Below are 24,103 nucleotides of genomic sequence, written 5' to 3' on the forward strand. Positions count from 1 at the left end.
GCATTATAAATGTGTATATGCGAGCGAGTGAGAGTGAATGTTTAAATTTTTCTGATTGTAACTAAACAATATTTGGTAGTTGCTAAGTGACGTGAGGATGAGTCACCCTTCCTCAGGCGAAGGGACATGCCAGCTTGAATGCACAATACAGGCCAGACTAGCCCAACTCAGAGGAAATAGGGCTGTTATGAGTTTGGTGATGGAGCTGTTATTGTTCGGTTGTAAACTATACCTCTTCTGGTAATTGTCACAGTGATGACCCTCCTCACTCAGGCAACACTTTAAGGAAACATTTCTTTTTTATTTTCACTGCATGCAGTCATCAGCTAATTCAGTAGTTCTCAGTCTTCAGCTGGAACTCCCCTCAGGGGTGGGCATCACAAGATGACTTATGAAATGTGTTATAAATGTTTTTCTAATTATAATTTATCCTTCCTGACACAGTGACACATTGAGCTTGGTTATTTTTTTAAATTTAAGTTGCTACTCATGTCATATTTAACAAAATAGCTACATCATATTCAGGTGTTGAATACTTTTTAATAAAACAAAAAATAGCTGCGTCTTCTGATGAAAATAAGTCACAGTGGACATATTTGAAATAGCACAAATACTGAAATAGGCTTAGTCCCTTATTACTCTGCCCTTATACACTTCCAATTTTCAATCCCGGGGGGTGGGGGTGGGGGGTGACTATCTAAGGCTTCAGTCACACCGACCAGTTTCTTGGCAAAAAATGATTTACTTTACTTTTGATTTGAAGGTGAATATTGTTCCTTTCCAGTTTGTGTCCACATTTTAAATACAGTCCGTGGCTGAATACAAGCTTTTAAAGAAAAAAACAAAGTTACAACAAGTTAAGTGGAAACAACTGCTTTTTGTGTTCTCGACCTGACCATGTCCTGCATTTAGATCATCTCTCCAACAGTCCTTGACTGAATTCAAAGAACACAGCAGTTGAAGTGTTGGCACTGATTTGCAGTTGGCGTTAAAACATGTAGGTAGAAGGGGCCAAAAAAAAAAAAAAAAGCTGTAGTTGCTGTTAAACAGGTGGAAAGGGCAGTCAAAACACAAAGACAGTGGGAAATGAGAAACCCCCTGATGTTTCAGTATGAGTGAATGAAGCTGATGTGTCTGGTTCAAGTTTTAGTTCTTAAAGCTGGAATCCTTTGGGTTTGAGCACAGTTCTGTAAGAGCTGAAGATGTCTTCTTTTAACATTCATAAAACCTGAATGCATTTGTGTAGGTAAATAACAGGCACTGAAATTGGTTGAAATGTCACTCAACAAGTAAGGGTGTTCACATGTTCATTTCTGTATTCATGTTGGTGACAGTTTCAGTTTTAATGAGGCTTTTCTTATTAAATAAATTCCTATCAATTAGCAGACAAGAAACTGACATGCTTCTGTCCTTAAAATGGAACTTAAGAGTTGCTATCTGTTATCTTTGGATGTTCTATCAACTTTACACTGGTGGTATGATCCAGTTTTATATGTCGGTGCAGGTGACGACTAACAGTTATCGCCGATCTAAAATGCGTTCAGCAGTTTACATGTGTTAGCTACCCGATTGTGTCACTGATCTTATCAGACACGGGTATTTTAGGATTTTCTCAGCATGTCATGGTGCCAATCTAAAATACATGCTGAACTGTGAAAGTCATGTTTGTCACATGCTGTCATTTGTACAAAAGTTTAGACAGGAAACCAAATTTCCATCCAGTAAATCCAAAGTAAACAAAGGCAGTCACGGCTCGTGGACAGTATTTCCGAGGGAGGCACCATAATGCATCGACAGACTGGGCTGACAGTTTTCTTTTTCTTTCTTCTTTCTTTCTTTCTTTTTTTTTTTGTTGGACCCATGAAGCTCAGGCAGTTTGTGCAATGATAGTCACACAGCTTTAACAATGAGCAGAGAGTGATTTTGGAAAGCTGGTGTCAGTGCTTGGTTAACATCTTGCTCATTTAATTAAACTGTCTAATGAAGCTAATGAAAAGATTTCCAGTGACAGTGAGAGCCATAATTGGCCCATTAAGCTTAAAGAGGTAAGATATGTTTGAGGCTGTGTGTTGTTTGCGTTGCAGACTAATGGAGGAGAAGCTAATAATATGCGCAAAGTGAAGAAGCATATAGGTTGACAGGCTGTTGAATCTTTGGCAGTGTCCCTGCTCGCCATTGCTGGACATGTTGCTTTTCAAGCTGTTGAGTCTGCAGCAAGCCCATCTGTGCCATTCCCTCTTAGAAACCATCAGTAACACATTTTTCCATTTATTAAATCAATAGCATTGAAAGAGGAATAAAGTTAATAGCCAGATGGGATGAAATACTGGAGGGAGAGGGCAGTCTTTTGCATATTAAAGACTAAAAAACAGCAATTAGTAAATGGGCTAATTTGTCATTTAAACACTTGTGTCTTGGTTGTTTGCTAAATGAATGCATGTAGGAGAAGTGGCTTCCAAGGTTACATAAGGTTAAGATCTTCCTGTTCAGCGTTAAATGTGTGTCTGAGTCTGCACCTTGCTGTAGACAGGAAGTGGTTTAGGTTTTTCATCTGGGCCACCTCGATCACTCACATTTTCCATGCTGAGCGACAAAAAAAGAAAAGAAGAAAAAAAAAAAAGAAAAAGCCTAACCACTTCACTGTGTTTTAGTTCAAAGTTTGACATTATCTCACAACAGACATGTGAAGCCACACACTGTCATGTTTTCCATAGTGTGACATTTATGAAAGAAGGTAGTCATTATAATCCAGTTCAAGATCTCACAAAAGAGAGAAAATGGTTGCAAAATGATCTTATCATCCTGCTGAGCTTTCAAAATGAAAAAAAAAAAAAAAAATCTAATAGCATCATCAGCAGCAGCAACAGCAACAGCAGCCGTCACTGCAGCATCCACCTGCTGCCAGTTTCCTATGACAACAGGTTTGAGAGATTAGCGATATTGATTTAACTGTGTAAATGTAAAAAGACAGATGTTGGAAGCAGCATAGAAAATAACCATAAAATTATGAAAATGAATGACTGGCGCAGACACAAAAAAAAAAGACAAAAACCTGAAGGCTAAATACTCTGTGACTGTGGCAGGTTGCACTTAATAATGAATTCATATTGAAGCTTTATATGAGTGGTTTTAGCAACAGCAAACACATTTAGAGAGTGTAATTACATTACAAGTATCAGAAATGCAAATAAGCGGAAATTTCTCAAGAACTGCTGGATAGGATGAGCTGCAGCAGCTTTGGTGAGCCTTTTCTGTTTGGCGTCGTCATGAAATCCAAATTTTAATTTAATTGACTTTATGACCCAATAGCTTTGAAGTTAATGGAAACTGATTTGCCACAAAGCTAAATTGTTATCAGATGATTTTCAGAAACCCTTCTTGCTTTCATAGTGATTTCCAAAGCCTGCTCAAGCAGCCAGTCATGAAAAAGCGTTGTCACACGACTCTGGCAGTCCTGTGACTCCTAAGTACACCTCCTGATTCAGTAGCTTGCAGAACTACCTTTAGCAGCAACAACATGAAGTAATCGCTTTCTGAAATGACTTTAGCAATCTATCACATCGTTGTGGAGGAGTTTTAGTCCACTCCTCTACAATGTTACTTCAGTTCATTGTGGTTTGTGGGCATTTGTTTATGCACTGCTCTTTAAAGGTCCTGCTACTGTTGGACAGATGGCCTTTGAATTCTAGACATTTGAGTCTAGAATACTTTGTTAAACAGAGGTTGGTTTATGGTTTATGGTTGCAAGATGCCCAGGTCCTGTGGCTGTAAACAAGCCCAAATCATCAGCCCTCCACCACTGTGCATGACAACTGGCATGAGGTGTTTGTGCTGATATGCTGTGTGTGGTTTTTCTTTAAGCATGGTGCTGAGAACATCTGCACTTTGGTCTGTTCTGTCCAAAGGACGTTGTTCTGATACAACTTTGCAAACCTGAGCTGTGCTGCCATGTTCTTTTTAAAGACAAGAGGCTTTCTCCTGGCAACCAAATAAGCCATACTTGTTCAGTCTTATTCTAACCATTCTGTTATAAACTCTAATATTTAACATGCTAACTGAGGCCTGTAGAGCCTGAGACATAGCTCTTGGGTTTTTTGCAGTTTGTCTGGGTATTACACTGTATTACACGGTCTGACCTTGGGGTGAATTTTCTGCTTCATCCACTCTGAGGAAAATAGTTGCATTGTGTTATCACACACTTGAATGCTCCAGTGCCAAAACGTCTGCTTTTATATAGGTCGTCACACTTGCTGATGATCAGTTAAGCAAGTGCGTTTGATTAGCAGCATCTGGCTGCTACTTACTCTCTTAATTGTTAAGGAAGCAGTAAGAAGGTTTTTAGAGGACTGTGAAAACTTTCTTTGTCACATTGAGACTGTAACTGGTCAATACTCTTGAACCAAAAACACAAACAAAAAGCCCTTACCTACAGATTCTGTATTCATGTACACAAACTCACAGGCATCCCTACCAAGAAGTACACTGCTCAAAAAAAAAAAAATTAGAGGAACACTTTTTAATCAGAGTATATCATCAAGTCAGTGAAACTTCTGGGATATAGATCTGGTTAGTTAAGTAGCAGAGGGGGTTGTGAATCAGTTTCAGCTGCTTTGGTGTTAATGAAATTAACAACAGGTGCACTAGAGGGGTAACAATGAGACAACCACCCATAACGGGAACGTTTTTACAGGTGGAGGACACTGACATCCCCCCTCATCTTTTCTGACTCTTTTTTAACCAGTTTTGCATTTGACTAGGATCAGTGGCACTACGGGTAGCATGAGGCAATACCTGGACCCTACAGAGGTTGCACAGGTAGTCCAACTCCTCCAGGATGGCACATCAATACATGTCCCTGTCTGAAGGTTTGCTGTGTCAAGAGCATGGAGGAGATTCCAGGAGACAGGCAGCTACTCTAGGAGAGGACGCTGGACATAGCCGTAGAAGGTCCTTAACCCAGTGTGATCCAGTCTATATCAGTATAGACTGGATCCAGCATTATTTTTTTCCATTGAGATCTGTTTCAAAGTGTTCCTTTAATTTTTTTGAGCAGTGTTTAATAAGAACTACACCTCCCTTGTGTCTGCAATTGTATGCAAACATCCACATAATCCAAAGATTTCTATCACTTATTAATTTTTTATTAAGTTATGAATTCATGTTTTTAGTTTAGTTTCATTTAGCTTCCACTGTGGGTTTGCACCTTCCAGTTTAGTTTTTATGTTTAAATATGTTTCGCTTCAGGCTTAGTTTTCATTCAGTGTTAGTTTTATGATTTTTATTACTGTGTATTATACTGGCGATATTTGCCGGAGTCAAGATTTAGAACATTTTGTACAGATATCCAACAACTTGATTCACAGTGATTTAAATACCTCAGTCTCAATAAACATGTGTACCAGTGCCTCCTCAGATGTATTCTTTAACTTAATTTTCTAGTTTAGGTCATTTTGAATATCACATTTTTTTTCACACTTTGTTTTAGTATTTAGTTTAGTTAGATGTTCGACCTACAGAACTGCTAATGTGACCTTTGACACTCTGACACCAGACACTGTTAAACATAAATGGGAAATGCTTTTATAAAACCACTTATTCAGTGTAACATTTGATCTGAGCATAACAGCTTAAATATGTGTCAGCATTGCAGTGGTTTGGTTAACTACTCAGAATACCTAAAATAAAGAAAGGTCTCAACGAAATTCTTAGTAAGTCAAAAGTGACTAGAGGTAACTAAAACCACAATCTATCTTTAACCTTAAAGTTGTCCTATTATTCTCACGGGCATTAGAGGTTTTATTCCATATTGACATGATAGCATCACATAGTTGTTGCAGATTGCTCTGTAAACAGGACCTAGTTAGTACTAAGATGCCAACAATATATCCCCCCACACCATTACACAACTACCATCAGCCTGAACTGTTGATACAAAGCTCCAAGAAAGCTTTCATGTTGTCTACACCAAATTCTGACCCTAACATCAAATTTTTGTAGCAGAAATCAACATCAGACCAGAAAACATTCTTCTGTTGCCCAAATTTGGTGAACCTGTTCAAACTGCAGGCTCAGTTTCCTGTTCTTAATAGTGGCACCGGGTGTGGTCTTCTGCTGCCAGAGCCCATCTGCTTCAAGTTTCAACAGGTCGTATGTTCAGAGATACTCTTCTGCATACGCTGGTTGTAACGAGCTTTGAGTTCCTGTTGCTCTCAGCTCTCAGCACTCTGATCATTCTCCTCTGATCTCTGACATCAGCAAGTCACTCAAGTCATCTTTCTTCCCCATTCCGATGCTCGGTTTGAGCTTCAGCAGTTCGGGTTGACCATGTCTACACACACACACACACACACACACACACACACACACGAAAATAAAGAGAAGCATAGTAGGGCCAAACCAAAATTCAGTAACTCTGGGAGCAATGTTATCTACTTGAAAACACATTCAGAAACATGAATCAGAGGTCTGTAAACAGAGTTTCTTAGAGACAAAGGTAACATCAGGATGTTTTGCTTCAGAAGTCTTTCATCTGAAATCTTTCATTCTTCAGTATTTTCTAGGAACCAGCATGATTTCCACATAACCTGCTAGCATCTGAAATCTACTTGACCATCAAGAACATCAGAGGTTCCTGATAATTAACACTCAGGGGAAACTGTTTTCGCAGATTTGATAGTGTAGACTTGGTTCTTGATAATTCGCTGCAGCTGCTCAATCATGTAAAAAAACAGCTCCATGTTAGTGTAGATCCAAAAACTCTAATTGTGGTGTCAGCTTGACAAATATTTGGTCCTAATAAAACCAGCCACACCGGCAGAACTGGTTAAATTTACATAACTGGTCAGGTCATGCTACCTCACCCGTTTGACTTCCCAACAAACCTCTTAAATGTTATTACAAGCTCCTGTTTCTCATTTAACATCTCATTTTACAACCAGCACTGAATCATTTTGTGAATGTCCTACATACATACTGTATAGAGCACTAGCTTTGTAAATAATGTGACCACCTTCACTAGTTCTCCTTGTTACACTTTCAGGTTTTTTTAGGCTTTTAAAGACTCCTGCTCTATGTTTGTGTTTGCTGTCATACTGAATAAATCCGAGACCCACAAATTTTTCACAGCTCTCTATTTTAGATATCACCACTAGGTAAATGTCAGTGTTGGCATTGCTTTGCTTTGCCTTTCCTTATGAGCTTTACGAGAAAGCAAATTTCAGGCAATCCAGTGGGTCTTTAAATGATTTATTTCCCTTTAAAAGGATAACTCATTTAGCCCACAAAGGACCACTTATTTCTCTCAATTTACTCAGAAAAACATGGTTTTCCCAGAACCATCTCACTGTCCTGTTTCATAAAAGGGCCTCCGAGATGTTTCTTTTTGCTTTCTAAAGCACACATATATGTATATATATATATATATTTTTAAATTGATGAAGAAAAATCAGGGATTCTTGATTCTGTCTATTCTTGTTTCATTTTTTCACTACTAGGGAACTGCTATTAATAAGCATGGATGTTCTGCCAAGCTGCCCTGTATAAATATAGGGGCTAGATAAAATAGCACATAGTTTAAATCTTACCAAGTGTTTATAAGCACTCTCACTGTACAGTCTAGTTTGTTGAGAAATACAGACGGGGACAAAATTGCTGGCACCCTTCCGTTAAAGAAAGAAAAACCCTCAATAGTCACTGAAATAAGTTGAAACTTGCAAAAGTAATAATAAATACAAATTTACTGAAAATTAACTCATGAAAATCAGATGTTGCTTTTGAATTGTGGTTCAAGAGAATTGTTTTAAAAAACAAACTAATGAAACTGGCCTGGACAAAAATGATGGTACCCTTAACTTAATATTTATTTGCACAACCTTTTGAGGCAGTCACTGCAATCAAGTGATTTCTGTAACTCTCAATGAGACTTCTGCACCTGTCGACAGGTATTTTGGCCCATTCCCCATGAAATGCTCCAGCTGTCTCAGGTTTGAAGGCTTCCTTCTCCGGATTGCATGTTTCAGCTCCTTCCACAGATGTTCAATAGGATTTAGATCAGGGCCCATGGAAGGCCATTTCAGAATAGTCCAAAGTTTTGTTTTAACCATTACTGGGTGTTTTTAGCTGTGTTTTGGGTCATTATCCTGTTGGAGGACCCATGACCCGTGACTAAGACAAAGCTTCTTGACATGACTCAGTTATGCTTCACAGTAGGTACAGTGTTCTTATCTTTATATGCTTCATTTTTGCTTCCGTGAACAGTTGATCTGATTTGCCATATGCATTTTGGCAAATTGCTGCCTCGCCTTTTTTTTTTTTTTATGATTTGCTTTCAACAGTGGTGTCTTCCTTGGACATCTTCCATTAAGTCCACTTTGGCTCGAACAGCGACCGTTGGTGCGATCTGACACTGGTGTACCTTTACCTTGGAGTTAACCTCTAATCTCTTTAAGTTGTTCTGTATTTGGTTACCATTAATATTATCCGTCTCTTCAATTTGTCACCAATTTTCCTCTTATGGCCACATCCAGGGAGGTTAGCTACAGTCCTGTGGACCTTAAATTTCTAAATAATATGTGCATCTATAGTCACAGGAACATCAAGCTGCTTGGAGATGATCTCATAGCCTTTACCTTTAACATGCTTGTCAATAACTGTCTTTCTCATATCTTGAGACAGCGCTCTCCTTAGTCTTCTGTGATCCGTGTTCAGTGTGGTACACAGCGTAATACCAAAAAGCACAGTGACTACTTTCACCCTTTAACTAAGCAGACTGACTGATTACAAGTTAGACGACACCTGTGATGCTAATTAAAGGACACACCTTAGATTAACATGTCCCTGTGGTCAACTTATTCAATCTTTTCTAGGGGCACCATCATTTTTGTCCAGGCCAGTTTCAGTAGTTTGCATTTTAAAATAATTCTGTTGAACCTCACTTCAAAAGCAATGTCTGGTTTTCATTAGTTAATTTTCTGTAAATTTTTATTTACTTTTACTTTTATCACTTTCAAGTTATTTCAGTGACCATTGTGGGTTTTCCTTTCTTTAATTTTATCCGCATCTGTACATAAATGATTTAGCACTAAATATATGCTTAAAACAAGTCCGTATCATACACCAATTTTGTCATGTTCACACACTGATTTGCAAAATGGGGTTACAATAACATAATATTATAAGATCAATAAAATGGTCTTCTGAGTTTCTTCTGATGGCCTGGGTTGCTGGTTCACTTACCCATGAAACAGGAGTCACTGGAAAGTCAATCAGATTTGATCATCTGTGTCTATTTATAAATAACTTACAGACTGCTAATAATAGAAGCGATAATACATGCCCTGCATTGTTTCAGGTTGCCAGTGAGGATAAATAGAGTGCTCAGATTATATTTGGGGTTCGTAGCCAGCGAGACCCTTCCACCACAACATAGGTCCTGTAGTTTGGAGGCTGTGCAGCCAGCCAACTTGGCACTTGCTTAACAACACTCCTGCCAAAGACACCTACTTATTGCTACCAATAATGCTGCCACCCCATTCTGCATACAGGTCACTTGTGTTGTGTTACACAAACAGGGCAGTCTATTTTATTCAGTCGTGCTTGGCACTGCAGTGAGAGTGAAAGAAAGTTCGAGCTCGATCATTTTACCTTCTAAAAGAGCGGATTTGTTTTTAAACCACTTTTTTTTTTTTTTTTTAATGGTCACTTGATTAAATTCAGTCCTTTTGTGGTGTAAGCCAGGAAAATTGTATTTTGATGCGATCCCCAGAGACAACTAAATAACATATTGAAAATATACCATTACATACTTAGTAGATCAAGAGTTGAAATTTGGGGCCTTCTTGTAGCATCACACAAAGGAGTGAGTGTTACTGCCGCTGAATTTTTTCATATAATTTATGTCTCCACATAGGTTTTCTAGGGTAAAATTCAGTTATATACCAATGTATTTTGAGACACTTCTAATTTAAGGCACCTTACACTTGGCTTAATTTTTTTAGACCCTTCTTCCTTCTTTTATATACAGTCTATGAGCCCAGAACAGGTTCACATTCATTGTAAACAGTCTATTTGACCTTTGGCTCTGTTGGTAACCCTTACCCCTTTGGAAAACACCAGCTGAAGACACCTAATTCATAAATGGCTTGAGATTCAGTTTCAGTTCAAGTATTTCATATTTGAAGGAGTTGCTCAAGAATCTCAAGCTTAAATGTCAAGTGTGTGAGTGGGTGGGTGGAGATATTCACCTGTCGGAGACCTGAGGAGGAGTTTAGAAAGGTTAGAAGAGGTTAAACTGAATAAGGGCTGGGTCTGTTCTTTTTTAATTGTTATTCTGACGTCTTTACCCACACGGTAAGTTCGATAAACATGATTTTGACAATTTGTTTGTGGGCTTATTGCTTATTTCCTTTGAATTATGTTTAGATACTGTGCTTCTGGATATAAATTTGTGTACCTAAATTCCCGACAGATCGTTATATACTGTTTTTGAGCTGTGTAATATATCTACCTCTGATTGTAGGGAAGATGATCATATGCTGAAAAAGAACATGGAAATCTGAAAGGCGGGGGTGTTGCAATCTGTAAAACGTTAAGAATGAGCAATTAAGTGTAATTATTAGAAGCTCTCCTTGCATTTTTCACTGAAACAACACAGTGCCATTATTAATGAGTGGGTAGCTGTTGGGGTAGTAGTATTGTATATTGGTATAAGACATCAGAATATCCTCTGATGACATTTCTATTAAAAAGTTTGGCCCCTGGAATTACAGAAAGGTGAACCCAAAAAATGTTGGATAAGTGTACATAACCCCTCTAATATGAAACACCAACATGAAGAGTACTAGGATCCATAAACACCTTTGGGAAGTTTGATTACAGAGGAAAGAAAGAGCTTTCTGACAGGTGGTATGTATGGTGGTGTGAGTGACTAGCTGGCTAATCACAGGTGTGGCCGAAAACTGGCAAGAAACTAAACAAAGGGTTGAAGTAGAGGATGGGCTTTGAATGATCTCTTCCTCTAAGTCAGCCATTTTGTTATGCTGCAGGGATCCAAAATGATAAAATGTAGTGTGAACAGGCTGTTCTCAGAACACTTGTGACCACTTACTGATTACACAGTAATCTGAGTTTACATGGTGATCAACTGAGTCAAAAAACTGTGGAGATGATTTACTAATGTGGTTACTCACCGTAGGAGTGGGCGCCTAGCTAATGCTCAGTGATGTAAAGAAAACCAAAGTTTACATTAGAGGAGTCACTGGAGCTTCTTGATATCTCTTATGAGTCAACTTGCAAATTATTATGGAAATTATTGAACAGATAAGGTGACAAGACTGAACAAGTTGCTGAAGTTTGTCAGACAGCTCCTTCACACTCACAAAGCACTATGTATGGCATAAAAATTATACTAAGTTAAATCAACATGAAAACATTACCCCAAATGTGAAGTATAGAAGTTTCTCATGTGATGTTGCGGACTGTCGTGAGGTGAAATCAGTCGCATGGAGGGCACTGCACCAAGAACCTCCTTGTGATTGCTTTGATTGCTAGCAGTTGCCTGTAGTTTGCATGGAAGATGCAAATACTTGCTAACTATTAGCTGAGCGGGAGTGCAAGCAAACCAAAATCGGAGAAAAGTCAGCTTCAAAATAAAAGCTGTGCCTCAGCACTGCACCCAACACATTTCAAAAGGTGCAAATTTTACTTTGAAGACAAAGGGTCTGTTTCAGAATTTTACTACAGCTTTGTAGACAAGTCCGTGTGTTCCATGCAAACAAATGGGTGACCAAAGCACTCAACCTATGGCCATACCGCCCTGAGCATTTCTGATCTTGTAAGCAAAGCGGAGTCAGGCCTGGTTAATACTTGGATGGGAGACTCCCTGGGAATGCCAGATCTTGTGATTTTGGCAGCTGTGGCTCACGTGGTAGAGCAGGTCGTCTGTCAATCGCAAGGTTGTTGGATTGATCCCTGACTCCTCTAGTCTGCATGCTGAAGTATCCTTGGCCAAGTTGCTGAACTCTGATTTGCCTCTGATGCATCCATCAGAGTGTCAGTGTGTATGAATATTAGAAAGTTCTTGGGTAGAGATAAAAGTGCTGTATGAATGTATGTGTGAGACTTGTATTAACAAAGCACTTTGCTAAGTAGAAAGATGCTATTGAAGTACCACTCCATTTACCATCACAAGGAGGTTTTTGGTGCAGCACCCTCTTTGTACCTGATTTCATCTAGCGACTGGTGGTTGCCAGCAGGTCACAATTGGTCTCTAGGCCTGTGTGACTGGGACCTTATTCACTTGACCTTACATTGTCACACATGGTGGGCAAGTTAAAATCATATGGGGACAAGTCAACATCGCCTTTTGTGAAAGAATGGGCTGTTCTGAAGAACTCACTCAATTTGAGCTTGGTAAAGTAATAGGATGCCACCATTTCAACAAGTCAGTTTATTAAATTTCCTCCCTTGACGATTAACTGACGATTAAAGCACTGAGGAACCACAGGTATGGAGAGGGGTCACCAGCATTCTGGTGAGTGGATTGACATCAGCACAAAAACTGAATGCAGGGAGCTTCATGGCATGGGTTTCTATGGCCGAGCAGTTCCTCTAGGTGGCCCAGTACTTTTGACCAAATAGTGAATTTCCAGTTACCCTCACCAAAAAAAAGCTAAAACTTAAAAACACCTTTGGAGAGGCCCAGTCAGAGCCCAGTCCTTAACCTAATGGTGATGCCAATGGAGAATAATGGAGAAACCAAATTATCTTTTCACTTGCCACTGTATGCCAAAATAAATAATAAAATAATTTTAGAAATATAGGCTTATGTTTGGTGGAAGGTAATGTGAACAATGAATTACCTTTCACTTATACAATGAAAATCTAAATCAAGATATGGACAAACTAGTTCTAATCATTCTCCATTTCAGTAAACCAGTTCTAACAGTTGTGCAGCCTTTGCTAAAGCCTTTCTGCATTGGCAGCAGGCCTTTTTCTCACAGCAGACATCATGACTTACAGTAGGAAACAGGTGTTGCCTCTTATTTAAATGTCTACTGCGGGGTTGGCCTTCTTAGAAAATGAAACACTTCATACAAGAGGCTGACTGACCACAACAGAAATCACCAACACCACGAAGTGAGAAGATGCAGTGTTATTTATATGTTGGTACAACAGTGTACATTTTCAGTGTGTTTTACCAGGAAGACATTCATAGTTTTGCACTCAGTTACTCATATGTGAAGTAGCACAAATTCTTTATGTGGAAAACAAAACTGACTGCTTTATTACCACCACAGCTGGCTAATCATAATATGAAGTGGGCGTTACTGTCAAACTACTGCTTTTGGAAAGTTGTAGTTACAAAGGTTATGCTGCACACACCCCCGCTAAACTGATATAGGGAAAAGTGTTGGGGGTAGGAGGTTTTTTAATTAAAATATCTGATAAACAACTGAAGTGGCAGCCATCAGAGCAGGGCTGTTCTCAGGACTTTAAAATGGGGTGGCGGGGGGGCAAACCAGAAACTAGAACATTTGATCAGAAATAGAGTGAGAAAGTTGGTGTAAATACCGTTTCATGGTCATGTGCAGCCCTGTGCCCTCATTATGAATGGTATCGTGTTAAAAGTGGTACAAGAGACTAAAAATTGTTTTTTTATTAACTCATTTAGGCTCTTATCTTAAGTCAGTCCTAAATCTACTTAAGCACAACATCAAAATATACTTTATGTACTAAAATAGAAGTGCTCATAGTGAAGCACATCATATTATTTGGTTAAAATTATTGATTCATTAATGTGTACATCAATTTAATGTTGCAGCTGGAGATAACATATTACTTCTATGCTGTTGCATTTATCTATAATATTGCACATTGGTAGATTTACACTGATTGGCCACTTTATTAGGTACACTTGTTCAACTGCTCTTTAAGCAAGAAATCTAATCAGCCAATCACATGGCAGCACTCAAAGCGTTTAGGCATTTAGGCATGGTCAAGATGACCTGCTGAAGTTCAAACTGAGCATCAGAATTGATGAAAGTTGATTTAAGTAACTTTTAACTTGGCATTTCAGAAACTGCTGACCTGCTGTGATTTTCCCTTACAACCATCTCTAGGGTTTACGGAGAATTGCCTGAAAAAGAGAAAATATCCAGTGAGCAGCAGTTCTCTGGGAGAAAATGGAAGAGAATGGCCAGACTGCTTCAAGCAGATAGGAAGGCAGTAACTCAATAACCACTTGTTACCACCAAGGTATGCAGAAGAGCATTTCTGAACTCACAACAGGCCAAACCTTTACAGCAGGTGAAGACCACACCGGTGGCCATTCCCGTCAGCAAAGAGCAGGAAATGAAGGCTATTGGACAGCTGATAATTGGGAAAATATTGACTGGTCTGCTGAGTCTTGTTTTCTACCGTAACATTCAGATTGAAGGGTGAGAATTTGGCATAAACATCAGGAAAGTATGGATTCATAATGCCTTGTTAAACGGTCCTGGCTGCCGGTGGCGTGGAGGACATTTACTTGGCACACTTTGGGCTCCTTAGTACCAACTGAGCGTCATTAAAACACTACGACCTACCGGAGTCCAACCCTGTACTAGCAGGGTGTACCTAATAAAGTGGCTGGTCAGTGTGTATTTTCGAAAAATATTAAGTAAATAAGGCTTTAAAGTAAATGGTAAGGAGCAAAAATGGCCTACTGCTATCTTAAAGCTAAAGTCCATACCTCTTTTTGTGTAGGCTCTTTAAAGTAAGACACTATAATTAGTAAACAGGTTCAGCCATTCCTTTTCCTACAACCGCAGCACATCTCAAAGGCTCTATTGTAAATTCCAATAAAGCTCAATTAATGCCGTTTGTTAAAGATTTTACGAACAATGCGTGAAGGCACCGTGCCTTCTTCCTCCCTCCTGGAGAGACTTTTGATTGGCTGCCAGTGACATCATCTGTACGTGGGGACGGTTGAAGCGACAACCGCCCCGCCACCGCCAGTTACAAGAGGGAGGCAGCTCGGCCAAATCCCTCCCACCGCCGGGCCGGCCCTCAATGTACGAGGAAGATCAGATTTAATATTAATGAAGTCGCGCATTGGCTCACACTCGCGTCATTCCCGCTGCGCGACTTCTGTAGGCTGGCAGACTTCCTTCAATATTATTTCTGGGCAGCAGGGTAAAAGTACTAAAAAATGTTGCCGAGGCACAACACCGGGACGGACTGAATGGAGGCCACGTTGTCGGCGAGCGGAGATAAAAATCCGTCTACGGTCAACCGCGACACTCACCGGTAAGCAGAAACGCAGGACAAGTTTGGGAATTAGTGGCACAAGTTGTTCTTGAAATGCACTGTCATGAGATTTCACGCGATTCCATAATTAATGAAGAGGAATATCAAATTGCTGCAACCATTTTGAGTATTATTTTAAAATTCTATTATTTAATAAGCCTACAGTTTTAAGGGGCTTCAGCCTGTAAATGCGACAAAGTTACAATCCCTGCCTTTTAAAATCAACCATCGCGTATTAATCTTTTAATTTTTTTTTAAATTCATTGTGGTGTGAAATTGGATTTCCTTCAGTCTGCAGCTCATCTGATCAGTTAGTCTCCTCCTGAAAGCCATATCACATTCTCGGCACGTTCTCATGCCGGTTTTTTCAATGAATTTGGCCATGAATGATTTCTGCTTTTGCTGAACCTGCACCGTGCATAAAGGATGGCAGCGGCCGGGACAGGCAAAGCTCGGCGGGTGTCTTTACATAATATGCCAAAATGACATGCTTTTAAAACGCTCGGGCTTCTGATCAAAAGGAACTGCCACCTTTTTTTTTTTTTGTACCCCGGCTTTCCATTTGGGTGAGACAAAACTGCAGCGTAGCGTTGATGCAGTATTTTATCTTTTTCTCTTTACCCCCTCCTGTTTTTGAATCAGTCAGACCAAGTTGGGATGAAAAATTAAGCGTCGCTCACGTGTGCGGTATCTGGAGAATGATTCACATTAATTACACTCAAAGTGATTTAGTTACAGGAGAGTCTTGATGATTTCACTGGTTATTATTAGTGGCCAGTCTGTCACACCTTAAATTTTCCCACCAACTTGGGTGTCGCCCCGCAGGTGTTGACACTACTAATATTTGGCTTCTGTGGCTGTTTCCTAGTTTGCATGTTGATCAGACAGACAAGAGGCCGTCCTGTGTGCTCACTTTTTCACTGGCAGCCTGGATCTGAACTAGTGGATTCAGAATTAATTTAAAAACTTATCCTCTCCACAGAGCGACTTGTTGAGTTCTGCGTGAAAGTCCAGTCCTCGGTCTCCCCATGCCTCCATCTCCTCTCGACGACAGAATTGTGGTGGCGCTGCCAAGGCCGATCCGACCTCAGGAACTCCAATTGCGCCTGGACACCAGCTACCTGGACTCCATCACCACCAGCAGCAGCGACAAGACAGTAATCAGCACCACCGTGGTGAAGATCCGGGCGACGGCCAATCTTGTAACGTATATGCCCTCATCCAAGGGCTCCACGCGCTCATTGTCGTGTGGATGCAGCAGTGCTAGCTGCTGCTCTGTCACCACCTATGAGAAGGACAGCCAGAGCCTCAGCCACAGCCAGGTGAGCGCAAGTAGCCCCAATCTCAGCTACGCTGGGCCCCCTACCCCCATGGTCAGCAGCCATGAAGCATTAAGTGCCCCCAGTCTCGCCCCAGGCACACCAAAGGCCCTGTCCACCTTGAGGGTCATCCACCCTAATGAGCTGGCCAAGCGGATGACCTGCTGTCCCATGGGTCACCCTGTGGGGCCTGTGCCGGTCATCATTGACTGCCGGCCCTTCATGGAGTACAACAAGAGCCACATCCGGGGCGCCGTGCACATCAACTGCTCCGACAAGATCAGCCGGAGGCGGCTGCAGCAGGGCAAGATCACTGTGCTGGACCTCATCTCCTGCCGTGAGGGCAAGGACTCTTTTAAGGGCATCTTCTCCAAAGAGATTGTGGTTTATGAGAGCACCACAGACCCCAACCGGCTGACATCCACCCAGCCTCTACATGTGGTCCTGGAATCACTGAGGAGGGAGGGCAAGGACCCAATCATCCTCAAAGGTAACACTTAAATTAGAAGTATCAAAATTGGAGGGCAAGAAAACTGAAGTGGAAACCAAGTGAATGCTTTCATTTACAAAAAGAGATGAAAACCAAAATTTCACAGGGTTTAGTTTGACTCTGGAGGGAATCTAATCACTTCAGACATCTGAAAGCAAATGTCTGATTTAGCAGCCCTAGAAGCTTATTTGCAAATATAAACTGATATGAAACTAGAGTGGTAGAATAAAAGTGTGTTTAAAGCCTCTTAAACGTTGGCCTTTATTCTTCTGGTCAGCTGATTTTTATTATTTTGCTGCCTGTCACCACAGTGGCTTAGTGTTATCATCCAGTCAGATCTGGACTTAAGCGTCACAGCAGTTATAATACCACAGACAACAGCTTCTGCAGCCACTGCCTCCATCACCCTCATACATAAACATGTTCACACAGTCTTTAACAGCTTTCTATATGACACACACTCCCCTTTTTTTGCAGCGAGTGAGAAGCAGCTGTTAGTAAATAAGGCAGACTGTTGAGATAGCAGTCCCTGGGTCACTGCCATGTTTTCTATCTTTGGTTTGTGTGTTTGAAGTTGGAGAAGTATGTCGTATTTGGGGGATGGGGGATGGGGGGTGGTGGTTGGGCTGCGAGTGTTCCTGTATGCCTCCCAGTCACAGTCTAGCCGTAAGATCACAGCGCCCTCATCTCGTCTCTTCTTGTCTGTTGCCTTCACTTCTTCCTCTGGTCCTCCTGTGTACTTTGATAGATTAGGCTTCTCTCCAGTCTCTCATCCTGCACTGGTGTCTCTCTGAAGCTGCCTCAACGGGAGGAACAGGAAGACTGCCTTACTCTTTCTTCCTCTGGTTTAATTCTTGCAAAATGCGAGCATCCTCTCTGCTAAGGGGGATCAAATGGCACAGGCTCACTTTCATCTACTTTTATCAGTATTGGTGACGGCTAGTTTCTGCCTTATCTTTACATGCGCATTGTTGGCTGGCAGCCTGTATTCCACTCTATATAGTATGTTTTATCATATGATATTTCACTAAAAACCCTGAGTGTTTTTACTGATGGAAGGGGTGTGATTATTCTTTACTTCCTTAAATTATTTGTAGAAATGTGTTATTTCAGGCAGTAGTAAAAATGAGACATCTGGAACATGCGTGTACGAACGCTGTTGAATAATTTACCCAGGCTCCATTATTTTAGTTACCAAGCATGTCTCCATCATGATTTATTGTAACTATAGCCACAGCGTGTTTCTCTACTCCAGTGGCAACACAAAATCTTCCGTCCCTGCCCTGCTGCAGCTAAGAGCAGATATAGGTTACATTAAATCCATCAGAATGGCCATAAACAACATGTCAGTAGTGTTGGAGGGTTTAGGGAGAGGGCTGGAAAAAAGCAGGTCTGTGGTGCGAGAGGCCTTGCGAGGCAGAAGCGGTAGTTTCTGAACAGGAACTGAGCCAGTGGCTTATGAAAGTGATCAAGACACTTCTCATGTTTTTCCTTTTGTCAGTTTAGTCGCAGATGATGACACACGGTCACACTCGGCAGATTTCATCTCACAGTACCGAGCTTCTTCTGGACCTTCTGCTGTTCTCGATTTGCTGTGAAAAAGTGTTCTCAGCTGAATTTGAGAATTAAAAAAAATGCTGATTCAGTTTGAGCCAGAATGGATTTGCACTGTTCACTGTGCGGCTAGCTAAATTTGGTTTTCCAAATATAGATTAAAATGGCAGCTGTTTACCTGTCACTAATGTTGAACTGAATAATAATAGAGTAGCAACAAATTGTAGTAGGGGCAGCTTTTATTGACAGCTGTATATCGGGAAAATTTAAAGCCTTTGAGTTTTTGCTCAAAAGCTGGAAAAGCAACTCTGAAATGTCATCTTTTACAGCTAAAGGTTGGCAAACATTTATATTTCTTCAGACATATTTTTTTTTTTTACACCCACCTGATGAATACAAGGGAAAATGTGCACATTAACACCCTGTTTTTTAGCGTTTAGTTGGTAGCTTCCAACTCCTGATGGATAGCTTTCCCTAATGCTCCGCTAGTCTTAGAAGCTAGTTTTATTTATTTGGTCTTTTAGCTTTCATGTAGTCATTGTTGGGAATGTTGGGACTGACTCAAACTCAGTGGTCTGAATAACTGTTCAGACCACTGTTATGTGGACATGAGCTGTACTGAGCTCATGTTATTTTAATGTTTAACTGGAATCAGCACTGCAATAGAAAGCTGCTTATTAGAATAATGAGTTGCCTCTGCACAATACAGGTAAAAGAAAATTTTTGCATTACACATTGTAATTTTTCAAATTTTGCTATATTTACACTCACTGGCCTCTTTGTTAGTTACACCATCCCAGTACTGTGTTGGACCCCCTTTTACCTTCATAACTACATTCATTCTTCATGGCATCGATTCAACAAGGTGTTGGAAACATTCCTCAGAACTTTTGGTCCATATTGACATGTTGGCATCACATGATGTGAATCCCATTCAACCACATCCCAAAGGTGCTCTATTGGATTGAGATCTGGCAATTGTGGAGGCCATTTGAGTACAGTGAACACACTGTCATGTTCTAGAAACCAGTTTGAGATTATCTAAGCTCTGTGATATGGTGTGTTACCCTTCTGGAAGCAGCCATCAGTCATAAAGGGATGGACATGGTCAGCAACATGCTCAAGGTAGTACTGTAGACTGTGGTGTTCTAACTAAGCGATGCTTAGTTGGTAATAAAGGGCCCAAAGTGTGCCAAGAAAATGTTCCCCACACCACTATGATCGCCACCACCACCAGCCTGAACTACTGATACAAGGCTGGATCCATGTTTCCATGTTGTTTATGCCAAACTCTCACCCTACCATGTGAATGTCACAGCAGAAATTGAAACTCATCAGACCAGGCAACGTGACTATTTGACTTACTGTGCCTTCCTATTAGCTTGAAGTAGTCTGACTATTCTCCTCCAACCTCTGGCATCAACAAGGCATTTTCACCCCAAAACATGCTGCTCACTGGGTATTTTCTCTTTTTCTCAGAGATGGTTGTTGGGGAAAATCCCAGTAGATCAGCAGCTTCTGAAATACTCACACCGGCCACACTGATCTGTAAGCGGCTGTATATGTACACTGGAGCATAAAGGATATCTCCTTCATGAGCTGGTAGAGACCAAAACGAGAGCTGAAAGTAGAATGACGGGGCTTACATTCTTGAGATTGGCAGAATGTGTAAATAATAAACTTTGCTAGATATAAATGTCAGCATTGTGTAGATTTTTAAAATGAACATATGATAGAGGTATGTTATTACAAAGAAAAAATACATTAATGAATGCTGTTATTTTAATTGGCCCTTTTTGGGCATTTATTAAAGAAAAATGTAGAAATGAGTTTCAGTGGAAATTCCCCCAAACATTTGTCTGGTGTTGCAGGTCCTCCGAACACTTCCCCTTCTTATATTTACCAGCGTGCAATTACGATAATGAGGGCTTGGCGACTATCACAATGTGTTTAGGGAGATGTCTTTGTTTAACAACGGGGTGTTTCATGATGAAAACCGACAGTTGACAGGAGTGTCACCTGCTCTCCACCACAGGGGAAGTTGTAAGGCTGTACGATGACCTCACATGGCATTATGTCAGCCCTTGTACTGCAAACAATACACGAACTGATACCTGGCCCTCACCCCAGAGCTTGAGGGAAGCTTTGGCTGATGGTATCATTGGTGCAAACAGGTGTAAACCGGTTATTTGGAGAAGTGAAGTGAAAAGTGCATTTAACACTCAGGGCACCTGTTTACCTGTAGATTAACAGGTAAATAGATGTGCCTGTGTGTACCAGAGCCAGTGTCGCAGGCAACTTTTGGTATTTGTCAGGCTCTCAAAATAAACTAATTCGAATGGAGCGTGCCGTTCACTTCATACTGATTCAGTATCTAAATGAAGCATCCAAATCAGAACTAAATGTAACAGTGGCATCTGGAGTTTGTTACAGTATGTTTTTAGGGATTCAGAGCCTTTAAAGACAGCTTTTGTTGCTTTAATCAGATGTGTGTGCAAAGCTTGGTTGTCCTGTTTAGCCCTTATGTGTGTCATGTGGTGGTCAGAGGCATAAGCATGTGTATTTTTAGCAAACTCGTCTCCTGTGGGAATTGAACCTTTAACTCGTGCTGTGTCAGCTTCATGCTCTATCCAGTGACATAAAAGGGGTCTAGTGTGCATTTAGAAAGGGTAGGAATAAAATTAGCAAAAGAAACGACTTTTGAGAGTTTGATTCATTTTATTTTTTGAATGAATGAATGTTAAACCCGCTCTACATCATTCTTTCTTTCTCCATTCACAGGAGGCCTTAGCAGCTTTAGGCAGAGCCATGAAAACCTGTGTGAGCACTCGCTGCACCTTCATGAAAGCTTGGACACGGGCGCAGCTGCTGGCCTGACGGGGGCTCTACCTCACTCCCTGCCCTCCACCCCGGACATAGAGAACGCAGAGCTGACGCCAATCCTGCCCTTCCTCTATCTGGGGAACGAGCATGATGCTCAGGACATCAACCTGCTGCAGCGCTTGAACATCGGCTACATCCTAAATGTGACCACCCACCTGCCGCTCTACCACTATGACACGGGCCTCTTTGTCTACAAGCGTCTGCCCGCCACCGACAGCAACAAGCAGAACCTGCGGCAGTACTTTGAGGAGGCGTTTGAATTCATTGGTATGGAAACCACCTCTTAGCTTTAGAGTACACATTTGCACTGCGAAGCTTGGGACAGCTCACAGGGAAGCTGGCACATCTAAAGAGTCACAAGACACAAAGTTCTCATTGCAGGTTGCATAGAGCTGTGAGTATTTAAACCATAGTATATTATTTAGCATCATGAATTGTTAAAAAGGGGGAATAAAAACCTCTATTACCTCATAAAACAAGCAAAAATGGAGAACAGTGAGCAAAAATGTCAGTTCATGAGTTGTTCACACTATGGGAGTTCACGTCGTGTGATGTGAGGTTATTGCACATAGTATAAAATGTATACTAGTACTTCATTTTGTTCATTTGTTTCTTTCTAAATCTTTTTGTGACTCACACTTATTTCTCTAAATTCTAGCTCAGGAACCACTTGGTCAAAAAAAGGAAGGGTCATGAATCATCCCTCTGACACTGAAATAGTTGCTTTAGAGGAACTTGCTCTCTCATCCTTTTAATTCATTTACTTATGTTTTGGAGGTTATAAGCAAAAGCTCTAAAATTCTGCATTGTTAGATGGATTTAAAAGACTTTATCTTGTGTTAAAGAATTCTCAAAAGGGATGAACTGATGATTTTTGCTGCTAAATAATAGTGCTGAAATTTTCTAATATGGATGGGCTATAACTGTATTTAAAGTGGATGGCTCAGTCTGTATAGACGAGCATTGATCTTTTGAAACATCTGCTGCCTGAAGGGAGGAAGGCCCTAGGTCTAACTCACAATCAAAAACCAAAGGGTTCAAGTTACCTCCATGTGCTGGCACTGTTCTATCCATTGAATTAGATCTGTAGTTGAGGAGCTGCTGTTGTAATACAGTATTAAGTAGATAAACGTTTGAAAACAAAACCTCATAATCTAAATGTAAACATATTTCCACCAAATAATCTGAAGTTCAGAAATGTTTGCTGTCTAAACACCTGAATCCACAAGGGAAGATTCATTATCCTGTCAGGTGGATTTCCTCACAGGGAACTGTAAAGCTGTGCTTTAACTGTTTCTGTGTTCTTTCTGCAGAGGAAGCACACCAAGCGGGTATGGGCCTCTTGATCCACTGCCAGGCAGGCGTGTCTCGTTCAGCCACCATTGTGATCGCCTACCTGATGAAGCACACCTGGATGACCATGACGGACGCCTACAAAGTTTGTCAAAACCAGGAGGCCCATTATCTCCCCGAACCTTAACTCATGGGCCAGCTGCTGGAGTTCGAGGAGGACCTCAACAAGGAATAACGCCACGAATTCCTCACACCAAAGCTGATTGGTGTGGAAACCATCGTCTAAATTAAGCTCTCGACCCTCCGATGCTCGCACTTTTACCAAGTCTCCGTCTGCCAGCGGAGATGGGCTGCTCTGAGCCGATTTGGAGTGTGAGAGTCGCCGTATTTTCCTTGATTCTCGAGAGTGCCAAAGCTCTGGGTCAGTGGCAAGAGAAATGCCAAAATCCCCACTGTTTGGACCTGGCCGAAGTCCCAGAGGAGAGAGATAGAAAGAAGAAGAAGCGGTCAGTGGCGAGCGTTCCCATTGTGACTGCAGAGGAGCTTAAATGACGGAGAGGAAATCTGTTTGGACAAGAGATTCTGTGCACTTAGGGGTAGTTATGACAGAAAGAAACTCTCAAAGCTCACACTGTGGCACACAGTTTATGTTTGCAGACTCAGGCGGGGTTGGCCACGGCAGTGCCTGTCAAAAAAGAAAAAAAAAAAAAGATGAAGACTTGTTGGTGTGTTAATGTTGTTTTATTTTTATACAGGGGTTTATGGGGGTGCCCATGACAAGCCCACAGTGGCTTACTGTGCAATAATTTCAGAGTGGAATGCAACTGAGACCTTGATCTTATGTGTATATATCGGAAATGATAATACGAAAATATTTCCAGCTCTTTGCTGAACAACAGTTTTGATGTTAATGTAATTACCATTGTTCAGTGTGCATAAGTGCTGTATTTTAGGCAGATGTAAGAGATGGGAAAAAAAAATTGGGTTTATTCGACTGCAGCTTTATGGGGGTTTCGTCAGCTGAAACAAAATTCATACTGTGTGCATTTGCTTCACTATCTTCATTTCCCATTCCTGCATCCACATATGCATATCTTTTAGCAATATACGTAGTAATGGACAGCCATAAGAGCTTTTTTTTTAAAATTTTTTTTTAAATGCATGGCTGCTGGCAGTGGAAGAAACACTTTGAAATTACAGTGAATATTGCAAAACAGGGCTACCCGAGTTGTTTAATGTAACACAATGGAGGAATATCACTGTCTGCTTCTGTCTCCTA

At 40.9% G+C, this 24,103-nt stretch overlaps 1 protein-coding gene across 1 annotated transcript; it reads left to right on the forward strand.

The window, feature by feature from the left end:
- The first annotated feature begins 15,254 nt into the window (after positions 1-15,254).
- Positions 15,255-23,249, forward strand: LOC115774561 (dual specificity protein phosphatase 10-like). The gene is given in 6 exon segments (XM_030721911.1): positions 15,255-15,285; positions 16,268-17,094; positions 21,430-21,798; positions 22,845-22,966; positions 22,968-23,010; positions 23,013-23,249. Coding segments are annotated over 5 exon segments (1,413 nt in total). The 5' UTR covers positions 15,255-15,285; positions 16,268-16,313; the 3' UTR covers positions 23,111-23,249.
- The last annotated feature ends 854 nt before the right edge of the window (positions 23,250-24,103 follow it).

Source organism: Archocentrus centrarchus, chromosome 24 (assembly GCF_007364275.1).
Source record: "Archocentrus centrarchus isolate MPI-CPG fArcCen1 chromosome 24, fArcCen1, whole genome shotgun sequence".
Taxonomy (NCBI): Eukaryota; Metazoa; Chordata; class Actinopteri; order Cichliformes; family Cichlidae; genus Archocentrus; species Archocentrus centrarchus.